This window comes from Erinaceus europaeus, chromosome 19 (genome assembly GCF_950295315.1).
Source record: "Erinaceus europaeus chromosome 19, mEriEur2.1, whole genome shotgun sequence".
In the NCBI taxonomy this organism is placed as follows: Eukaryota; Metazoa; Chordata; class Mammalia; order Eulipotyphla; family Erinaceidae; genus Erinaceus; species Erinaceus europaeus.
In genome coordinates this window covers 2,452,653-2,476,051 of record NC_080180.1, presented here as the reverse complement: position 1 = coordinate 2,476,051, position 23,399 = coordinate 2,452,653, and the positions used below count along the sequence as shown (strand labels likewise).

Here is a 23,399-nt window from a genome sequence, read left to right as displayed (position 1 = left end):
CCCCAGACATTAACTTGGGTCCACCAGCATATCAGAGGTCAGGCTCAGGCAAAAACTAATAAAGTCATGGGCCCTTTGAAATATAACTATAATATGCCCACTAGCTATCTTCAAAACAGAGACCCCAAATCTTCATCTGCAATATTCCAGCCTTTAGGTTCATGATCAGTCAACAGTTTGTTTGGCTTTAGACATTAACTCTTTTTTCAGCCACCAGGTTCCAGATGCTACCATGAAACCAACCGGACCTCCCTGGGCAGACAACTCCACCAATGTGTCCTGGAGCTCTGCTTCCCAGAGCCCTGCCCCACTAGGGAAAGAGAGAGAGAGAGGCTGGGAGTATGAATCAAACTGCCAACACCCATGTTCAGCAGAGAAGCAACTACAGAAGCAGGGAAGCAGTTACAGGTCATTATGCATCTCATAATGACCCTGGGTCCATATTCCCAGAGGGATAAAGACTAGGACTGCTATCAGGGGAGGGGATGGGATACGGAGCTCTGGTGGTGGGAACTGTACCTCTCTTATTCTATGGTCTTGTCAGTGTTTCCATTTTATAAATAAATAGATATATTAAAAAAAAAAATGACATGAACCACAGAAAGCTCCTAAACTTTGTTTTTAGATGGTTAAGAAAATCTAATCAGCAGGGCTGGGTGTCAGCGCACCTGGTTGAGCACACGTTACAATGCTCAAGGAGCCAGGTTCGAGTCCCTAGTCCCCATCTGCATGGGGAAAGCTTCTGAGTGGTGAAGCTGTGCTGCAGGTGTCTCTGTCTCTCTCCTCCTCTCTAGATCCTCTATCTGAAATTTCTGGCTGTCTCTATGCAATAAATGAAGATAATGAAAAAACTTAAAAAACTAAGTCATTCCTCTAATCTTGGATCCAAGATTACTCACAAGGAACAAAATGTCTACACTGCAGTTTCTTCTGATTTCCTAGCCTCTGTGCTATTTTCACCAGCTAACAGCCTCTAGCACACACTGCAAGCTGGCTGCTCTGTTAATACTTTATTTCACCTTCATATTCAGCTTTGAGAAGTGACTTCTATTGTCCTCTATTTCCAGATAAGAAAGCTGAGGGAAATGACATACTCCAAGTAAATCCCTAAGAAGTAACAGACAGAACTACTTAAGCTTCCCAAATAGAAAAAAAAGGGGGGGGCTCATAATCTTCTTGTGGGTATTTGGTTCCTGAAGTATTGGTGGCTGGTGCTGAATTTGTAATGGTTTCACTTGGTGCTGCCAGAAAGGAGAGGGTCGATGAGGAGGGGAAAGAAGTAGGAGTATACACATGCAGAAGTTTTAGCAGAGCGAGCTGGCAAGAGGTCCCAGCTCTTCCCAGCCCTGCTTGCCTGGCCATGGCCGTGGCCGTGGCCGTGGCCGTGGCCCTGGCTCTGGCTGTGTCTGTGGCTGTGGCTGTGGCTGTGGCTGTGGCTGTGTCAGTGGCTGTGTCTGTGTCTGTGGCCGTGGCCGTGTCCATGGCTGTGTCTGTGACTGTGGCCATGGCCGTGGCCGTGGCCGTGTCTGTGGCTGTGGCTCTGGCTGTGTCTGTGGCCATGGCTGTGTCTGTGGCCGTGGCCGTGTCCATGGTTCTGGCTGTGTCTGTGGCTGTGTCTGTGGCTCTGGCTGTGGCTGTGTCTGTGGCTCTGGCTGTGTCTGTGGCTCTGGCTGTGTCTGTGTCTGAGGCTGTGTCTGTGGCTGTGTCTGTGGCCGTGTCTGTGGCCATGGCTTTGGCCGTGTCTGTGTCTCTGGCTGTGGCCATGTCCGTGGCTCTGGCTGTGTCTGTGTCTGTGGCTCTGGCTGTGGCTGTGTCTGTAGCCATGGCCGTGTCTGTGGCTCTGGCTGTGTCTGTGTCTGTGGCTATGTCTGTGGCTGTGTCTGTGTCTGGCTGTGGCAGTGTCTGTGTCTGTGGCTGTGGCTGTGGCTCTGGCTGTGGCTCTGGCTGTGTCTATGGCTCTGACTGTGTCTGTGGCTCTGGCTGTGTCTGTGTCTGTGGCTGTGGCTGTGGCCATGGTTCTCTGGCTCTGGCTCTGGCTCATCATCAGCACAGAGGGCCCGAGGGAACCCTGCTCCTTCCAGCCTGCAGAGCTCAGATGCAGTCAGCAGCTCTGTGTCTGGCCCTTCAAGATCCTCGAGGCCGATGTGCCTGGTGGCTGTCATCTTGGCCTAGTGCGGTGCAGCAGGCACCGAGGATCAATAACTGGCTGGAGCCCAATTAGAGCTGAGGAACCAGCTTTGCCTGCGGCGGCACAGTTAACAGTGGCATGTGGAGCCTGGAATGGGTTCAGGAAGGCCAGCTTCTTTCTGGCGAGTGAGGTCCGTCTCCATTTACGAGAAGGTCTTTCTGTGTTGGGGAAGCCACACACCCCCACACACACACTAGTCGTGACTATGCACACAGAGCTCTGCAGGGTCAGCCGTCATTCCCAGCACCATGCGGCCAGCTCCTCAGGGACAGAGCCGCACGTGAAGAGCCCCAAAGCCCGTGCCTCTAATGTCCCACAGGCCTTGTTGCCCCTCTCACGCAGTGGAAGACATTCCACAATGTTCTGTAAACTGACTCCCACACAGACCAAGAGGCTGAGAGGAGACACTGCAGCACGGGCGGCCCCCACCCCGTCCCTGGAACCTGGATCCTGGGGCTGGGCCATGTGCACGACAAGGCGCACACCCTCCCCGGTGAGCAGCCCCGCCAGCTTGTGTCCTGGGTTCAGGTTCTGGTCGTGCCCCTAAACTCCAGGGAAGGCTCCTGGTCCTCTCTAACCTCTCGTCTCGGTCTGCTGTAAATCGGAAGTGACGGCAGTACCTGCTCTCCAAGCTTCCGAGCTAAGGATAACTGCAAATATTACAAACCCTGATTACGTGCCTCTAAGGAGTTTGTAAGGTGGACGGAGTATTGTTCTAGCATAAATGCAGAAGTCAGAGTGTGGACCAATAGCATGCCCAGCATTCGTAATAGTGGCTTTTGTTCGACCCTAGGCCGGTAGGCTGCACGACCCGTGGCCACCGCCTTCCTGTAGTCTAATGCAGCATACTTAGCAGAGGAACTGGAATGAATGAAGCTCTCAGCTCAGGCCTCCTTCCATTACACCATGCCTCTCTGTCCCCATTTCTAAAAATGCCCGCAGGATAACATTCCACAGTGTTCTGCAAACTGACACAGCCATGTCACCCAGTCCCTGGCTAACTGCACTGTGCTGTGGAAAAAACAAAACAAAACATCAGTTCTCTTGGGAGGCAGTAAACAATGACAGAAAAAAACCTGCAGTGGGGCCTCCTCTGTCCAAATCGCCCCAGTAACACGAGGCCAAGTAGATGAGTTCGCCAGGGTAGAGGGAAAAATATATTATGTTAGAAAGCAAACAGTCTGTGATGGCCATGATCCAGAACTAAGCTAGCCATCACCTGAGAAGAAAAACACACGTCGAAAGAGAACTTACAAGAGAAAACGCCAAATAGTCCATTAGATGGAATGGTGTTGGGTTTCTAACTACATATGTATGTATGTACTAGTTAACTACATATATATATATATATATATATATATATATATATATATATATACACACATATATGTCAGTATATTAATTTTGAGTGGTCTCTGCTATTGCTCTCTCTCTCTCTCTCTCTCTCTCCATATATATATGTCTCTAGTGTTAGTTATTCCTAGCGTTAGTTTCTTGTTAGTTTCTTGTTAGGTTTATTTCACGGTGGGGTGGGGTGAACATCAGTTTCACTTGTCCCATCTCCTCCTGGGATTGGGCCTGTGACCTCACACATACAAGCCGGGCAATAATTTGCACTTTTCATCACCAGGGCTTCACTGCTCTGCATCAACTTCTTCAGACAGAAAGGAAAAGAAAGAGGGGGAGAGGGAGAGGTAGAGGGAGAGAGGGAGAGGAGAGAGGGAGAGGGAGAGGAGAGAGGGAGAGGGGAGAGGGGAGAGGGAGAGGGAGAGGGAGAGGGGAGAGGGAAGAGGGAGAGAGGAGAGGGAGAGGAGAGAGGGAGAGGGGAGAGGGGAGAGGGAGAGGGGAGAGGGAGAGGGAGAGGAGAGAGGGAGAGGAGAGGGGAGAGGGAGAGGGAGAGGAGAGAGGGAGAGGGAGAGGAGAGAGGGAGAGGGGAGAAGGAGAGGGAGAGGGAGAGAGGAGAGGGAGAGGGAGAGGGAGAGGGAGAGGGGAGAGGGGAGAGGGGAGAGGGAGAGGGGAGAGGGGAGAGGGAGAGGGAGAGGGGAGAGGGAAGAGGGAGAGAGGAGAGGGAGAGGGGAGAGGGAGAGGGGAGAGGGGAGAGGGGAGAGGGGAGAGGGGAGAGGGGAGAGGGGAGAGGGAGAGGGAGAGGGAGAGGGAGAGGGAGAGGGAGAGGGAGAGGAGAGAGGGGAGAGGGAGAGGGGAGAGGGGAGAGGGGAGAGGGAGAGGGGAGAGGGAGAGAGGGAGAGGGGAGAGGGAGAGGAGAGAGGGAGAGGGGAGAGGGAGAGGGGAGAGGGGAGGGGGAGGGGAGGGGAAGGGAGGGGGAGGGGGAGAGGGAGAGGGAGAGGGAGAGGGAGAGGGAGAGGGGAGAGGGGAGAGGGGAGAGGGGAGAGGGGAGAGGGAGAGGAGAGAGGGGGAGGGGGAGAGGGAGGGGGAGAGGGAGAGAGAGAATCCCCAGGGCACCCAAGCTCTGCCCAGAGCCATGGCACATCCCTGCGGTATCGAGGCTTGAACCTGGCTCTTGGATACAGCAAAACATGAGTCCTAGCAGGTGAGCTCCCCTGCCTGCTCGCTGACAGTAATTTAAAAACATGCTGAGGCCGTAGAGTTTTCCCTACTCCCTTTCTCAATCCCAGCTTGTGTGACCTTACACTGTGGCTCCCACTTAAATCGAGGTCCCCGATCCATTTATAAACAAGCTCCTTCTAAGCCACTTCTCCCCTCAGTCTCCAATTTTTGAAGCTGACAATTATTTACTTCTTACTTGGAAGATAATGGGAACATGACAGCCATGGGCAAGCTTTGCTGGAACCCAGGAAAAGCCGCCCAAGTGTCAAGCCCACGGGAATTACCAAATAGCTCAGGGGCTCCTGTGATTAATAACTGCCTGACGTCCCTTGCACCTTGTCAGATTAATTCTGCTTTTACCACCCCCCATGCTTTTCCTTGATGCCAGGGCTTCACTGAGGTTTCATGTCTGCATAATTCCACTGATCTTAGCAGACTTGTTTTCAGACAGAGGAAAAAGAGAGAGAGAAGGAAGACAGGAAGGAGCAGAGGGGGGCTGGCGGTGGCACACCCATCAAACGCACATGCTACTACGTGCAAGAACTCACACAATGACCAGGTTCGAGCCCCCACACCTCACCTGCATCAGGGTTGCTTCACAAGTAGTGAAGGAGATCTACGGGTCTGTACTCTCTCTCTCTCTCTCTCTCTCTCTGTCTCCCCTCCCCTCTCAATTTCTGTCTTATGGAATAAAATGATGGGGAAAAAAAAGTAAAAAATGGCCACCCGGAGGAGGAGGAGAGATCCCATAGCACTGCACCACCTCGTGAAGCTTCCCCTTTCCGGGTGCTCCTTGATGGGGGCAAACTCTACACCGCTAGCTCCTGGGTCCTAAGTGACTTTGCTTTTAAGTGAGCAGTTTTTTTTAATTAATTAATTTATTTATTTTCCCTTTTGTTGCCCTTGTTTTTTCATTGTTGTTGTAGTTGTTGTTATTGATGTCGTCATTGTTGGATAGGACAGAGAAATGGAGAGAGGAGGGGAAGACAGAGAGGGGGAGAGAAAGACAGACACCTGCAGACCTGCTTCAATGCTTGTGACGACTCCCCTGCAGGTGGGGAGCCGGGGGCTCAAGCCAGGATCCTTACGCTGGTCCCTGCGCTTCGAGCCATGTGCACTTAACCCGCTGCGCTACCACCCAACTCCCTTAAGTGAGCAGTTTTATAAACATGGAACTGTCCTAACTTTACTGGAAAAACCAATCTAATGTGTGCTTAGCTTCTTTTTTTATTATTATTATCTTTATTTGCTTATTTGATAGAGACAGCCAGAAATTGAGAGGAGGGGGAGACAGAGAGGGAGAGAGACAGAGAGACACCTGCAGATTTGCTTCACCACTCGTGAAACTTTCCCCCTGCAGGTGGGGGCTGGGGACTCAAACCCAGGTCCTTCTGCACTGTACTATGTGGGCTCAGCCAGGTGAGCCACCACCCGGCCCCTGGTTAGCTTCTTTAAGTGGGAGTGTACTGAGGTGAGAGTAACTCCTGTGTGTGTGGGGGGGGGAGGCAGTGCAGTCCTAAAGATTAAGTTCCAGCTGAAGGGCAGACAGCACAGGCCTGGGCGTTCCCGGATGGGCACAGCTCGTACGACTAGATCCCTGTCTGACTTCCCACCATTGCAAGGAGTCTTGAAGCAAAATGATGAGTGACTCTGTCATGAGTGACAGCCTGCTTCCCTCAGATGCAAAGAGCAGGCACTATCTGCTCCACCTAATTTCCACCTGAACTGAAATCTTAATTCTCTTCTAGTGATAGCGTAACTGCTTCCATGGCAACAATAAAAGACATGAGTATGATCTCTGCCGTAGGTGAAAATAATCATAACATATTGATAACCCGTCTCCAGACACCACTCTCATGTAAATGGCCTTATGAGAAGAGGGAGAGAGAGAGACAGACACAAACACTGCCACGTTCAGACAGCAGAAGTGCCTGGAATAACCGTGTTCTCGGTGAGTTCTGTGGTGTAGCAGAAGCGTCAGGTTGAGGGCGTGTCAGGGAGCAGGTTTCTTCACTGGCTGTTGTGAAGAGAAGATTCCTTTCGTGTTCGCGGGAGAAAACAAAGCTCCCAACTTCAGGGGCACCGTCAGCTGACTTTGTCTCTCTGTCCCTTTACAAAATTATGTGGAGACAAAATAAGATGTGGAGAGGTGGAAATAAGAGGCTCGGCAATGTGTCCTGTACAGTGTCGGGAAGGCTATGCAGCTCTAGACAGAGCGTCCCAGGCAGCGCACCAAGTCAACTTTCTGAATGAAGCCTGTGCTCTGAAGTGAGAGGGGCTGGCATTCACCTCCTCACAAGGCCATTTACTCTCACCTCTTCTTAAAATATACGTATATATAACATATATATAACATGTATAACATATTTATAACATATATAACATATAGCATATATAACATATATAATATATCACATACATATAACATATAATGTATAACATATATAACATACATATAACATATAACTTTTTTTTTTGATGAGCAAGGCTGGGAAAGAGGGAAAGCAGAACACTGTCTATCTCTGCTCTATAGCAGTGGTGGGGCTTGAACCTGGGACCTCTGGGGCTTTGGGTATGTCAAGTCTTATGCTCTAATGAAAAATAGACTAACATGACATTAATCATTTTAAGCCCCCCCCCACTACATTGACATCTAAAATAACTTGTGAAAATGGAAAGCTGAAGATACTTTTCCTTTCACCAGTCAGCAAGGAAATGAAAGCCAATGCCATCTCCACAGATCCCAGAGCGGATAGAATTTGTAACTGGCATGTTTACAGAAACTCTAGCTGGAAAGAACCAAGTGATCAAAGTCCTTTGGAAAACTGGCGTTTATTTATAAAGCATAAATTTCTGATAGGACCTAGCAATTCCACTCAACATTAGATAAAGAGAAATACGAAAATGGGGGGAGTCGGGCAGTAAAGCAGTGGAATAAGCACATGTGGAGCCAAGCACAAGGACTGGCATGAGGATCCCGGTTCGAGCCCCCAGCTCCCCACCTGCAGGGGAGTCACCTCACAGGCGGTGAAGCAGGTCTGCAGGTGTCTCTCTTTCTCTGCCCCTCTCTGTCTTCCCCTCCTTTCTCCAGTTCTCTCTGTCCTATCCAACAACGACGACATCAATAACAACAATAATAACCACAACAATAAAACAACAAGGGCAACAAAAGAGAAAATAAATATAAATAAATAAATAAATAATAAAAATATGAAAATGGGCACACAAGACATGTAGGGCGGCCACATAAAGGAATACAACTCAGCTAAGAAAAGCAAGAAAGGCCTGGTACATGCACATGATGAACTACATATATCGTTTCACATGAAATGAGTCAGTCATTAAATTAATCATAGATGCTTCAGTGCCTATAAGGCTCCAAAGCAGAAAATGAGTTTATTGATCTAGAAATCACAGCAAGTAACTACCATTATCGACTACATATTAATATTAAATGACATAAAATATCAAAGTGAGATTTATGAATCTCAGTAAAAACCCATGAGAGGTCTTTAGGCAGGATAGGAAACAGTGAGCACTGAAATATTTACACCTTTACACACAAGTATTTCCAAAGTCAATATAATAAAAATAACCCAGGGAAACAGGAAATGTGCAGAAATCTTGTTACTACTGTATGTACTCAAATTAGTTTAGACAGTCGAGAAATGAGTTAGGGAAGCTCCTATTTAAACTAATTTAGACAGGAGCTTCCCATGACCAGGTGAGCAGACTAAACAGGTGTCTTCTCTGACACAGCCCTTCCCGACACCCTAGGGACACATCTGAGGCGACAGGGACATGAATTGAACCATCTCTGCATAGGCCCTCTGCACTGGGGCCAGGGCAGGCGTCGTCACGGTGATGTCGGAGTCCCAGGTGCCAAGTCCACCTGTGCACAGAGCGCTTGCCCTTCCGGCTTCCAGGCAGACTGACAGCTCACTCTGGCCCCGTTTCCCAAGGCTACGTACATGTTTTCATGACGTCTTGTCCTTCTCTGCCCCAGTCCTTTTTTTATGATATTTCTCTGACTCCTCACACTCAATACCTCCTCCTTCACAGGGCTTTTCATGTCTGAAACCATCCCCCCTCCACTGAATCCACTTATCAAAGAGTCCAAAAGGAGAAACAAAACCTCAATGATTCGTTCATCTTTTTCTCTGTGTAAGAGATGTTCTGGCTGGCTAGGGGACAGGTTTCCATGACATCAAAGCCAATCAAAGCCAGGAGGATAATTGCTCCGTCTCCTTTATGTCCACCCCCCTCACACACACACGATTATTTTAGTGGGATGTTTCTTTTTCTAAGAGAACAGATAAGTCTGCTTCTCTGCAATCTGGCCATTCCACTGGTTTCATTGCACATAGTTCTCTTAAGTATCTTCAACTTTTTAATTAATTTTTTTTTATTGCCACAAGGGTTATCGATAGGGCTCCATGTCTGCATAATGAGTCCACTCATAGCAGCCATGTTCTTTGCATGTGTGTTTGACAGAGTCAGTAATTGAGAAAGGAGAAGAGGTAGCGAGTAGAGAGGCAGGAAGAGAGGGAGAGAGGGAAAGGGAAAAGGAGAAAGGGAGAAGGAGAAGGAGAGGGAGAGGGAGAGGGAGAGGGAGAGGGAGAGGGAGAGGGAGAGGGAGAGGGAGAGGGAGAGGGAGAGGGAGAGGGAGAGGGAGAGGGAGAGGGAGAGGGAGAGGGAGAGGGAAAGGGGGAGACAGGCCTGCAGGACTTCTTCATTGTGAAGCTTCCTTTCTGCAGCTGGGAACTGAGGGCTCAAACCCAGGTCCTTTCATGTGGTAGTGTGTGCACTTTATAGGTGTGTCATGACCTGTCCCTGAGCCTCTTGAATTTTTTAGTGTGTAATGACATCATCAGCAAAATAGAGACACTGCATCTCTTCACTTTCAGTATTTGTACCAACAGCTTAATTTTACCGCATCACTTTTTTTCTCAACTTTCTTTTTAAATTTTTTTATATTTATTTATTTTCCCTTTTGTTGCCCTTGTTTTTTTATTATTGTTGTAGTTATTATTATTGTTGTTATTGATATCGTCGTTGTTGGACAGGACAGAGAAAAATGGAGAGAGGAGGGGAAGACAGGGGAGAGAGAAAGACAGACACCTGCAGACCTGCTTCACCGCTTGTGAAGCGACTCCCCTGCAGGTGGGGAGCCGGGGGCTTGAACTGGGATCCTTACGCTGGTCCTTGCGCTTTGTGCCAAGTGTGCCCAACCCGCTGTGCTCCCGCCTGAGAAAGGAGAAAGGAGAAAGGTGACAGAGCGACTCATGAGCTCTCTTGCCCTCTCTCTTTTTTTTTTTTCTCTCTCTCTCCTTTACTGATGGCTTCTAGCCACTTCCCTTCTGCCCATAGCTAGACTTCCCTGGAGCTGGTTACAGAGAACCCCTGTGCGGGCAGGGACATTTGGCCTGTCTGCTGCTCTGTGTCCTAGTGACAAGAACATCAAAGGCAGCAGGGTACCATTCGGGGAGACAAAACAAAATAAATCAAACTGAGCACAAGGCAACATGGAGGGTCAGCCATGTGAGCCAGAGCACGAGGCTGCCACAGAGCAGTCCTGTTGTGAACAAGTGCGCTCCTCCACTCTTCTCACTCAGCAGACTGTGCCCTGTGGGGCCAGAGAGACAGCTCCCGGGCAGAGCACTTGCTTGCCATGCACTCAGCGCCCAGGTTCAAAACCTGGCACCACATGGGGACACAAGAATGCCACCACCAGGAGAAGCTCCAGTACTGTGAGGCCTCTCCTTCTTTCTCTGTCTCTATCTGAATGGGACAGTGTCTTTCAGGAAAAGGAAATTAGAGGTCAGGAGACAGTTCATCTAGTGGAACGTGACCCTAACACTGTTCACTCATGGCTGCGCCATGGACAGCACCAGGCAAGATCCCAGAATGGTGGGACAGTCCCATGGTGTCTCTCCGTTCTCTCTCTAAATAAAAAACAAAATGAGCTGCGGGGTTGGTGGGTACTCAGTTGTTTCAAGTGTGCCTGAGACCCTTGGTATATTCCCTAGTAGCACGTTAAAAAAGAAAGTTTAAGGGGCTGGGCGGTAGCACAGCAGGTTAAGTGCACATGGCAGGAAGCACAAAGACCGGCATAAGGATCCTATTTCAAGCCCCCGGCTCCCCACCTGCAGGGGAGTCGCCTCGCAGGTGGTGAAGCAGGTCTGCAGGTGTCTGTCTTTCTCTCCCCCCCTCTGTCTTCCCCTCTTCTCTCCGTTTCTCTCTGTCCTAGCCAACAATGATAGCAGTAACAACAATAAACAACAAGGGAAACAAAAGAGAAAAAATAGCCTCCATGATTCATATTGCAGGCACCGAGCTCCAGTGATAACCCTGGAGGCAAAAAAAAAAAAGAAAGAAAAAGAAAAGAAAATGAATTTGAAGAATTTATCACTGCTTTTTGTTAGTATTACCCTCACTGTTGGTTTACTAAAAAAAAGAAGAAGGAAAAAGAAAAGACTGCCAACAGAAGCGTCCCAGTGAGTCCTAGCTGAAAGGCACTTGTGCTTGGTGAGCTCGAGCTGTGTGCACAGCCTGAGGGGACAGCTGCGTGCCCGCTATGCCCGGCTCAGGAACTGGGGCACACCGCATTGCCTGTAATTGCTGGGGAGTCTTTGAAGTCAGATGCCCCTCGTGCCTTTCCATTCTCAAAAAGCTCCAATGCAACTCAATTCTCTCAAGTAGTATTGAAGTGACAGGCGTATGGCCAGGGGGCAGGCAAGAAAAAGGGATTCGCTGAAGGTTCAGTGAATGGGGCCGGCTAGTTTTGCAGAGATGGAAGACAGGGCGGGGGTATTCTTCGTCAAAGAGGAGGGACACAGAAAGATGTCTTTGTAATAGAAGGCTGCCTGGACCCCAGAGAGCCCATCCATTTCCAAAAGTAGATTTCCCTCTTAATCTAACTGTAAAAGGGAAAAATAGCCACAAGAGCCCAGGACAAACTACACCTCAGTCAAAGTCCCCAACATGCAAACCTGACTATTCCAAAGGGATTTGCACGGCCGTTTCACAGTGCTAATAGCTCTACTAAACATGGAAGGCTCGGATTTTAGAGTGACCTCCTTCAGTTTAAAAATCTATAGGCTGGGGAGAGCTTTGCTAACAGCCAGATAACACTATTGTCTTGGTTTGGTTTGGTTTTTTCTTTTGTTTTCTTTTTAAAGCTATTTATCCATTTTTTAATATTTATTTATTTTCCCTTTTGTTGCCCTTGTTGTTGTTTTTTTGTTGTTGTTGTAGTTATTATTGATGTTGTCATTATTAGATAGGACAGAGAAATGGAGAGAGGAGGGGAAGACAGAGAGAGGGAGAGAAAGACAGACACCTGCAGACCTGCTTCACCGCCTGGGAAGCGACTCCCCTGCAGGTGGGGAGCCGGGGGCTCGAACCGGGATCCTTCCGCCGGTCCCTGCGCTTCGCGCCACATGCGCTTAACCCGCTGCACCACCGCCCAACTCCCGTATTTATCCATTTTTATCAACAGCAGAGAGACCAAAGCACTGCTCAGCCCTGGCACATGGTGATGCTGGGGACAGAAGCTGGGCCCTCAGACATTCAAATTCCATGTCCATACCTGGACGCTGCAGAGCTGAACTGTTTCCTCCTAGTCTTGTCATCCTTTGTACTTCTCTAACTCTACCCAGAGGTAAAGACCCTTTCAGATGCACAGCCCCTGAGAGGACACAGTGACCAGTGGTGGCTCAGCCAAGATGAACAATGTAGCCGTCAAAAATCCAAGAATGGGGCAGGGGGCAGCAGGGCGGTGGTGCACCGGCTTAAGTGCACATAGTGCAAAGTGCAGGGACCTGCTCAAGGATCCCGGTTTGAGCCTCTGGCTCCCCACCTGCAGGGGGGCCGTTTCACAAGCGGTGAAGCAGGTCTGCAGGTGTCTGTCTCTCTATTCCCTCTGTCTTTCTCTCCTCTCTCAATTTCTCTCTGTCCTATCCAACAACAATAACAGCAACAACAAAAATGGCCACCATGAGCAGTGGATTCACAGCGCAGGCACCGAGTTCCAGCGATAAACCTGGAGGCAAAAAAAAAAAAAAAAAATTCTAAGAAGAACTTGTCTGGACCGGTGGGAATCCCCAGAATGAGATTTCTGCTCTGTCACCTCCAGAGACCAGGGCATGATGGGTGCAGCTGAGAGCTCAGGATCCCAGGATCCCAGGATCCCTTGTGGCATGTGTGTCAACCTGAATGTGTGTGTCTCAGAAACTTCATGATAAAAACAGCAAGGGCAGCTGGGTGCTATCGCAGAGGGTTAATCATATACGACACCAAGTGCAAGGACCAGAGTAAGAATCCCAGTTCAAGACCCCGGCTCCCCACCTGTGGGGGGGGGGGGGCGCCTCACAAGCAGTGAAGCAGGTATGCAGTTGTCTGTCTTTCTCTCCCCTTTCTCTGTTTCCCCCCTCTTGATTTCTCTCTGTCCTATCCAACAACAATGACATCAATAACAATAATAATAACCACAACAAGGACAACAAAAGGGAAAATTAATAAATAAATAAATAAATAATAAAAAAAAAATTTAAGGGATTTGATTTAGAGCCAGCGACTACTGCAGGGTGTGAACTGAGGCCTCCGAAAGCCATAGCACACAGAAGCGACCACAGCCCAATTCGCAAAAGCGACGATAAAAGCGACGAGAGCAGGCAATTATCTAAGTAAAGTAATAATTTGAGGAGTTAGCACCAAGGAGCTCAATGTGCAGAAGACACTCGAGAAACTCCGACCTCAGTGAGACAAAACACTCACAGCTGAGAAACCAGAGAGACGGTGGAGATGTGGTGACGTTGAAGATGCCCACTGTGAGGCCGAATAACTTACCTGAGACAACCCAGTTCTTCAGAGTGCACTCTTGATGCCACCAGGGGCTTCTAAGCCTGCACCTCCACTGGCAAAGCTGACACCTACCACACCAGTCCACATTTCAGAGTTCAGGACTCTCTTCCCTAGTCCAATCCGCCACCGTTAGAACCCTAAGCACACTGTCAACAGGACAGGAAGATTAATACAATTGTCCTGCTCAATTCATCTCCCCATGGGAATTTCTGACTTACTCTGTGTAGGATGGACCTGGAAACATAAAACACAGTCTCTTCTATTTAGGAGGAAAGTACCAGGTGGATAAATATAACCTCCAGGGAGACAAGCAAGCATGAGTGATGTCCCTGGCTGGAAGTGACTTGGGAACTCACAGCACAGTGGCAGTAGCATATCAGACTTCTTTCACTGAACTGTGGGAATGTGGCATTCCACCTGGCTTTCCTTTACATTTTTTTATATTGCCACCATCGCCATGGAGCAGCCTCCCACCGTAGCTGATCATTCACTATTTCTGTTAATTTAGACGTCATACCTGGGGCTGGCAGAATAGCCCATTGGTATAATCCAACTCTGCCATGTGCACGGCCCAAGTTCAGTCCCAGTGTCCACTGCATTTCAGGAAGCTGTGGTGCTGTGGTCTCTCTCATTCTATCCCTCTGCCACTTTTCTGTCTGCGTGTCTATCAAGAAGAACTGAAATAGTACTTTATACATCTATACATTCTAGGAGTCTGAGGGAAGAATTTTTCACACTTTCTGAGATAAAACTGTCCAATAATAAAACTATAGAAAGATAGAAAAAGAAAACTATAGACCTCTCATGTTCATATTGATATAAAAAAAATCCTCAAGAAAATACTGCAAATCTAATCCAGCGATATGCAAAAAAGGAAACATCTCATAACCAAGTGAAGTTACTCTTGGGAACACCAGCCTAGTTCAGTGTTTAAAATTCAATCAATTTAACTGACCATTTTAACAGGTGAGAGCATAGAACACATGAGTCTATCACTATATACAGAAGGACTTGAAAATAGTAAGATTCTTCCCCATAATTAAAAAAAAAAAAAGCTCTCAAAAACAAAAAAGTAGGGGACTGGGTGGTAGTGCAGTGGGTTAAGTGCACATGTCGCGAAGTACAAGTGTTCAAGGATCCCGGTTCGAGCCTCCGACTCCCCATCTGCAGGGGAGTCGCTTCGCAAGCGGTGAAGCAGGTCTGCAGGTGTCTGTCTTTCTCTCCCCCTCTCTGTCTTCCCCTCCTCTCTCCATTTCTCTCTGTCCTATCCAACAACAACAGCTATGACAACAATAACAACTACAACAAGGACGACAAAATGGGGAAAATGGCCTCCAAGAGCAGTGGATTCATAGTGCAGGCACCAAGCCCCAGTGATAACCCTGGAGGCAAAAAAAAAAAAAAAAAGCCCGTGGTCCGGGAGGTGGCGCAGTGATAAAACTTTGGACTCTCAAGCATGAGGTCCCTAGTTCGATCCCCGGCAGCACATGTGCCAGAGTGATGTCTGGTTCTTTCTCTCTCCTCCTATCTTTCTCATAAATAAAGAAAATCTTTAAAAAAAAAAAAAAGCCCTCAGCAAGTGACACTTACAAAAATAGCAACAGAAGGCGACTTCCTTTACCTCATAAAGGCACCTACAGACCCCTGAAGCAGCACTGTGTTTTACAAAAGGATTAAGTCTCTTTCCCTCTTAAGGGTGAGAACAAGTCAAAGAAGTGTGCTCTCGACACCTCTACTCTACTGCTGACAGTATGAGTATGTCAGTAGCAGTGAAGTAAAAGGCACGTATGTATTTGTACATATGCACAGAACAAGAACCTATGTTCTGAGTACAATCTCCACTGAAGGAATATGAACCCCACTTCTTTAAAAAGAAAATTATTTTTGAAAGCATGAAGGGAACAAAAGTGTGTTTCCTGCTTTGCCCTACTCAGAGCTCTGTGACACTGAGGTAGGAAGTCACCTGTGCGCTGGGGCCCTGCTGTGCCACCTGCCTTAACCACTCGCCAGGGGCTCAAGAGAAGGAAAACGGCGTCCTGGAAACCAGACACAGTGGCATCATCCTGCTTGGTGACCAGCAGCTGCCCCTCTTGAACTCTGCTGCTCTTGGTCTAATGCTGGAGGCGTTTTTTTTTTTTTCCTCCAGGGTCATCGCTGAGACCCAGTGCCGGCTCTACAAATCCACTGCTCCTAGTTGCATCGTTTCTGGACACTTACAGCACTCGAATTTTCAATGTACGTAGAGATAAAGGCATTCTACTCTTTATGTGGGTGGATGTGTGATATGCAAGTCCCTCTACACACTTACACACAGAGATACATGCACATGACCTTAGGATGCATGTTTATGAGCATGTGTGTACATATCCACACAGGCATATGCGTGTGTGTGCATATACACACACATCTGCATCCAGAAATACAAGAGGCATTTATCAAAAGCTACGGGGCCTCACCACGCATGCAGCCTGAGTTCAAGCCGTTCCCCACCTGGAGGTGATACAACAGTGGAGAAAATTTTGGTGTGGGCCAGGCGGTGGCGCACTTGGTTAAGTGCACATGTCACAATGCACACAAGGACCCACGTTCGAGCTCCTGGTCCCCCCACCTTCAGGGAGAAAACTTCACAAATGATGAAGCAGTGTTGCAGATGTTTCTGTCTGTCTGTCTACCTATCCATCCTCCCCCTCTCAAGTTCTGTCATTAATAAATAATCAATACAATAAAATTTAAAAGGGGGGGGGACTTGGCGTTGCAGCAGGTTAAGCACACATGGTGTGAAGCATAAGGACCGACACAAGGATTCCAGTTCGAACCCCTAGCTCCCCACCTGCAGGGGGGTTGCTTCTCTCCCCCTCTCTGTCTTCCCCTCTTCTCTCCATTTCTCTCTGTCCTATCCAACAACAAGGACAGCAATAACAACAACAACAATAAACAACAAGGGCAACAAAAGGGAAAAAATAGCCTCCAGGAGCAGTGGATTCGTAGTACAGGCACCAAGTCCCAGTGATAACCCTGGAGGAAAAAAAAAAAAGAAAGAAAGAAAGAGAGAGAGAGAGGGAGAGAGAACGCTTTGGTATTATGATATCTTTCCCTCTAAGAGTAAGAGTGAGAAATGAAAACCTGGGTCTATGTGCCCTGAGTAGTAAGATTATATTTCTTGAGGTCCTGCTTCCACTGTATCTCTGTCATTTCAACCAAGGAACATGGTAAAAACGTAGCCTTGACCCCTTTGTAAAAGGAAAACTGTCCGTGGGTAACAATGAACATGTACCCTCACTGGGAGCCTCGGAACATACTGAGGACAGAAGACAGAACTTGCTTACAGCTGAATTTGGTTCACTGTCACCCTGCCATGTGTGTGTGAGTGTGAGTGTGTATGTGTGTGTGTGTGTGTGTGTGTGTGTGTGTGTGTGTCTGGAACTTTGCCAGTGACACAATATAAAGCAATTATTACTTAGTGTTCAAGTTGAAGGTTGCTATTAGAGGCTGAGAGCTGAAGTACATATTTCTGGACAGAAATCAGAGGCTCTCACAAACCCACTGGACACATTATTCTAGATGTAATATCTCAGTACTTCATATTTAGCATTCTGCTCAGACAACATCTCTGGGTTTATTACCCACAGCATGCAGGGAATGTAGCAATCATCTCTACTTCAAGGGTGAGAAAAAATGAAATGAGACATGTGGAGATGTTGCCTGAGGAAGACACTGCACAGCCTGAGAGACAGCTCGGCCGAATATTAACTTGCATGGTCGAGGCCTCAGAGGTCCCAGGTTCACTCCCAGTACTGCCTCACACCAAAACTGAGCAGTGCTCTGGTCCTCTCTCTCCTTCCTATGTCATTCTGCCTCTCTCACAAGGAAAGGAAAGGGCCCTGGCTGTGACACAGGCAGCTGAGTGCAAGCATCACCACGCTCTAGGACTCAGCGTTGAGCCCTGCTCCCCACCTGCAGAAGGGGATGCTTCACGAGTGGGGAAGTAGGTCTGCAGGTATCCGCACCCACCCATCTATCTATCCCCTGGCAGCTCTCAATTTCTCTCTGTCCTATCAAATAAAAGTAGAATGAAAAAAAAAAAAAAGAAAAGGATACTGTCAAAAGTAAAACATTAATTCCCCAATAACGGAATTTTAAAAAAAGGAAAGGAAAAAAAATGAATAGTTGTCAGGAGCGGTGGATTCATGGTGCCAGCCATGAATCAGTGATAACCTTGGTGGCAATAAAATAAATAAATCTTTTTTATGAGAGAAAAATGACACTATATAGATGCATGACTTCCCGAGAGCCACTGCTAACATTTCCAAATACATAGCAATGTTCCCGGAAATAAATCTAATAGCTAGGCTATCATTTCATATCTCAGAAGTGTAAGCACTGCTCCAGCCAGTTGAAGAAGTAGTAACAGAATGGGTGTCTGTCAAGATCTCTGCATTTCTATCAAATGGATACAATAAATTAACTCTGGCCCTTCTAGATAATTCATTATTTGCGAGTCAAACATCCTGATCCCTTACTCATTCTTTCACTGCACTTACAATAACTTAGTTTTACAATGTTATCATATTAAGAGCTCACTAAGCAGAGAAAAGATATTTTTATTGAGTCTTATCTTTGGATTGCAGTGCCCACCACCAGGAAATCTTCATTCCTTCAAACAGAATTATGCAATAGCAAAGCTCCTGAATCTTAGCCATCAGTCATACTGTATGTTACTGAGCACAGGGTGAGAAGTTGACATGGATGATCTCAGATAATCTTGACAGAATTTCTAAGTAGGAAGGATTGTAAACCCTGTTAGTATATGGAAACCATATGCTTAAGAGTTAAGACGGTCAGTCGCTCGAGGGTCATACTGCTTGCAAGTGGGGGAGCTGGAATTCTAACACACATTCAGCCTGGCGCGAAATACTTGCCTGTCCCTCCATGTTGAATCTACTCAGCCACCAGTGGAGGAAACTTGCTCCTCTCTGGACCGTTCTAGCTACAGATCTTTCTGGTTCCAAAGAACTTAGCACAGGCCACAAAGTTACAGCTGCCATTAATCACCAGCAGTCACACCCAGACCCTGCGGGGATAATGCTGGGGACAGGGATTCTGAACACAGTTTCCTTGTAAAGTTTACCCTCAAAGTCTTAAATCATTATACATACATTATTTACTTGGCTCCCACTTTATAATCAAATGTCTTGCCTTAAAAAAACAAAACAGGCCAGGTGGTGGCGCACCTGAATAAGTGCACAGGTTACAATGTGTAAGGACCCAGGTTCAAGTCCCTGGCCCCCACCTGCAGAGGGAGAGCTTCACAAGTGGTGAAACAGGGCTGCAGGTGTCTCTCTGTCTCTCTCCTTCTCTATCTCCCCCTTCTCTCAGATTTCTGGCTGTCTCTGTCTAATCAATACTTTTTTTTTAAAGAAGATGGAATTTTCTTGTTAAAAAAACAAAAAAGAAGCCTTAGTACTTCCCTAATGTTGCATCAGTTCTTGATTGAGGTCCCAGAATTTTGCATAAGTCCAAATGATTTTTAGCCTGAAGAAAGTGTTCATGCAGATGATATCAACAATCTTCTAATTCTGAAAAGAACTTCGCCCAGTGATTTCTACAGAATTGCTTCTCCAAATTACATGGGGACAGATCCGCCTGGCTAGACTGCCTGTTAGATAGACCTCTAAGTCAGAGGCTGGGCTGTTAACAGAATAACTTCAGCTGAGACCAGCATCAGACTACATGAGTCTCCAAATATTTCACCTGGCAGAAGAGCTGTTTGTTCACAGTCTCCACCAGCTCCTACTCAAAGGGTCAACTACTGCCCTAAGATGCAGTGTCATCGTGTGACACTGGCAGTGTTCGTGTTGTGAAGTTTTACTTATGAGGGGAGAGAAGATGAAGAAAGACAACAGAGCAACGCTCAGCTCTGGCGTAAGGTGACGCAGGGGATTGAACCCGTGGCTGCCGGGCATTTAGGGTGCATGTTGGTGGTCTAACCGGCACTCTGCAGCCCTCTCAGCAGCAGTCTTATTTCCTGACAGTTACAGCAAGGACAAGAGTTAAATGAACAGGTAACACGAAGACAACGGAAGGAGTGTTGTCTGGTGGCTTCTCTGGTGAGGTAGCATCCAGCCTGCGCTCCAAGATTGCAAATGCCAAGTCTCACAAAACTAGCACCCGGAAACTTCCTACCCACCGGAAACCAGCTGCTGTTTTACATCTGGAATTGCTCCTCAACATTTATGATGCCCCTTCCAGAAAACAAGTTGAACAAACTCTTGTGTATTTCAAAAGAAAATGACCGGACAGAAATAAATTGGAAATTCCTCATTGAAAACAGCAATTCATTGTAGTCCTGTTACTACTCAGTTCTGTCTTAAACAGAATTCAACGGCATCCGTGCCTAAGGTCACAGACTGAGGCTCATAGGGAGTGATTACTGTCCAGTTGGGGTATGTGTCCCATAACCCAGTGGCAGCCTGTCTTTGACGTTCAGGGCAAGTCTGCTAAGTATTCTGTGCCAGGCACCAAAGATGATGGCCTTAGCTCTAGCATTCAGTTATGCTCTTGAATGGCTGGTTCTGTTCACACTTCTTAGACTATGACAATGTTCTCATGGAGTAGGAAAATCTTATCTAGAGATGTCTAAGCAATCTTCAAATGCAATTGCCTATGAAATAAATATGGAAGTGTAAAACTGAAAGGCTCCTGGTTCTAGGTTTTAATTTAAATGCTCATACCCTGTCTTTCCCATTCCCAAGATTCTACATCATCTCATATATAAAAAAGAGAAAAGAAAAAGTTTTACTGGGGAAACAGATTCACAGTGTCGCTAATCAAATGCAGAGAGGACTGCCAATCTACATGGGGGGGGGGAGGACACAGGGCTAATCAGAACATGCACCCATGGTTTGTACACCTGCAAGTGACCTAAAAAGCATAGCTTCTTACACTGATCCATGTGTGCACAGCCAGAAGTGATACATCACACAATCAAAGTCGGCTATAACCTAGGCTGGGAGATCAAGCCAGCCCACATTAATGAGCAATTGCTTTCAGTGTAGCAAGGTTACAGACAAGACTACTAACTGACCCCCCCTCTGCTGGAAGTGCCCAGTGAGTTTAATTACAGATGGGTACATGCTCATCTGCCTATGTCAGACACTTGCTTAGAAATCAACCCCGCGAACGCTGAAACCTTCAACAGCAAATAAGAGACCTGATTACTGTAAGATACTTACGGTACAAGTTCCGCTTTGCTCTTGCGTCCATCACTGTGGACGGCCTCATCAGGAGTCATCACGCTTTGGATCTTTACTGCCGTTCTGCCTCCATGGTTTCTTGTCTGGAATTTCCAAAACAGAGTCCCTTGAACTAAGAAGCCATGATCCCATACTGCTTCCTTTCCTGTGTGGACGTTAACCTGTCGATCTATTTCCTGTCCCAAAACACTGGAAACTGAACCAACGTGGCTGTAGGTAACAAGAAGTACTACTTAAAAGACTATGTTTTTGCACGCTGGGTTCAGGAAGAAATCCCCTGGTTTAGATTCTAGTTGCTCCCGAGAACACGAGAGAAGTTCCTTCCTCGTGAATGAGCACATCAAAATCGCCAGATCACTAGTTCGCACTAGCCTGGGCTGCAGTACTGCTGTACACGAAGCAACCACGTACTGTGCGCAGCCCAGATACCCCCCCCCCCCAACTGCCATAGTCACAATATTTACTGTATTTCCAAACCAGGCTTCACACGCTTTGAAGTGCATAATGTTTTCCATTCCTGAAAGGACAAAGAGATCTACATTGTCACAATTTATTTTTAAGCTCCCGCTCTTGCTAAGTGCAGTGGCTGTCCGTGCCTGTGGTACTATGGCTGGAACCAATTAATGCAAACAGATGAATCACTGGCTTCTTGCCACATGGGCTTTTATTTCTTCTTCTTTTTCTTCTTCTTCTTTTTTAACCTTATCAAAATTACATTGCTTGTAACTCTTCAAATGCTATCAGCTTTCTGAACCAGTTAGTTTTAAGTGTATCATCACAGATGGACAGTTTAAGATAGGCAGGTAAGCGGATGATTCCAGAGAGCTCTGTGCTGAGATTAGACAGTCAGTAATCAGAGGCTGTAGGCTCTGTTTCTGGAAGAAGTCTGAGGGATGCTTGGAGGCAATAAAAATGACAACAAATTTTAAACAGAGGAGGCAAAGATAAAGAATAGAAGAATGAGAGAGTGGGGACAGATGAGATAATGAAAGAGAGGGGGTACATACGAGATAAGGAAAGACAGAGAGAGAGAGAGAGAGACCTTGACTATTCATATAATTCTTCCGTATTTTCTTTTCATTGGGGAAGCAAATTGCTCTGGTTGGATAACCCCCTACCAGTCTGCCTGACCCACCAAAATTAGCCCCATGTCATCTAATACCAGACCAGGACCTGTGGAAACACGTTATTGCTCTATTAAAGCGCTAACCACATACAGCTGAGCAGGGAGCAGTGGGGTGGGAAGGTGGCCCTGAGGAAATACCATCTGTATTATGGAATTTCTAGCCCAAATTGGCCACATCTGGTTTTGATAGTCTAATAAATGTGATAATGTACGTTAAATACTGGCATTCAAGTAACTTAATCCTTCCATCTGACTGCAACAATGACTGCTTTTCAAATCACTGAAAAGGCTGACAGCTGGACAGACAGGCAAAAAGCAGGCCTTCAGTGGACACACAGCACTTTGCAGGAGCCACTGGTTTCTCTCCATAAACCGAGTGGATGTCCTCCCAGTGCTCCCCGGCCCCGTTTCCAGCTGCACTTATGTGGTGGAGACCTGGCTGACATTGGAGGGACAGAGAGAGAACAGTCATCCCTCGGACTGGACCAGAGGGAGACATGGAGCCTGAGCATCGTGCGAGTGCAGCCTGTGTTATGGTCTGAAGAACTGCCAGCCACTGGCAACAAGAAAAGAATGAAATCAGACTTCCTTCAGTTAGTTTCTACGTTAGCTCTTTGGGAAGGAGTCTCTGTATTTCCAAGCCAAATGTGACCATGTCACAACCAATTCAGTGCTGTCACTAGAGGGAGGAGCCAGCAGTCAAGACCCCTTATGCTCAGTGCTGAGAATCAGACCAGCTGATGGACAGTACATAACCCCTCAACACTTGTTGCCCTTGTATACCTGTCACCGTGAAGGGGGGGGGCCCTGTGACCCGGAGGGTGCAGGGGTGTGGAAGCTGCCAGGGGAAAGTCCCACAGGACTGGTTCACCTGTGGTTGAGAGTGGAGGGCAAAGCAAAGCTGACTGAGGTGCATGAGTTTGAGGAGGGAAGTCTTTCTGGGCCCTGGGAGGCGGCCCACCCAGACGGGCTCTGGCCTTGCCTGAGTCGGAGTTGAGTCGGAGTGTCAGCTCCACGCCAGAGCACCGCGGAGGGCGCTGACGCAGTCCCTGGGCCGGGACTGATGCTGCGGTGTTTCTCCTCTTTGTCACTCTTCTTTCTGCCTCTCCCCCTACATCCCTTTCTCTAAAGAAAAGTGGAATGAAAAAGACTGAGCTGGTGAAGCTGCTCAGTGGTGCAACACATGCTCATGGCCTTCAGCTTCATTTCCCCACACCACAAATAATAATAATAATAATAATAATAATAATAATAATAATAATAAAATAAAGCCATCTCTAAAAAAAGGAGTTTCGTGGAGAACGGTAAGTGTGGACACATTTCCCTAGGTCAAAGGCACACGTTGGCCATCGGATGCACGGACATACACACGCCCAGCGTAAAGGTAGAGCAAAGTGGAAGG

The 23,399-nt window shown here is 47.4% G+C and overlaps 1 protein-coding gene across 1 annotated transcript in view; it reads right to left on the bottom strand.

The window, feature by feature from the left end:
- Positions 1 to 20,994, bottom strand: part of KCNK2 (potassium two pore domain channel subfamily K member 2) — a 151,078-nt gene extending 130,084 nt beyond the window's left edge. The window contains exon 1 of the mRNA XM_060178440.1: positions 20,851 to 20,994. Within this exon, the coding sequence (XP_060034423.1) occupies positions 20,851 to 20,899 (49 nt within the window). The 5' untranslated portion in view covers positions 20,900 to 20,994. The remainder of the gene's footprint in view (positions 1 to 20,850) is intronic.
- Between the last annotated feature and the right edge of the window lie 2,405 nt (positions 20,995 to 23,399).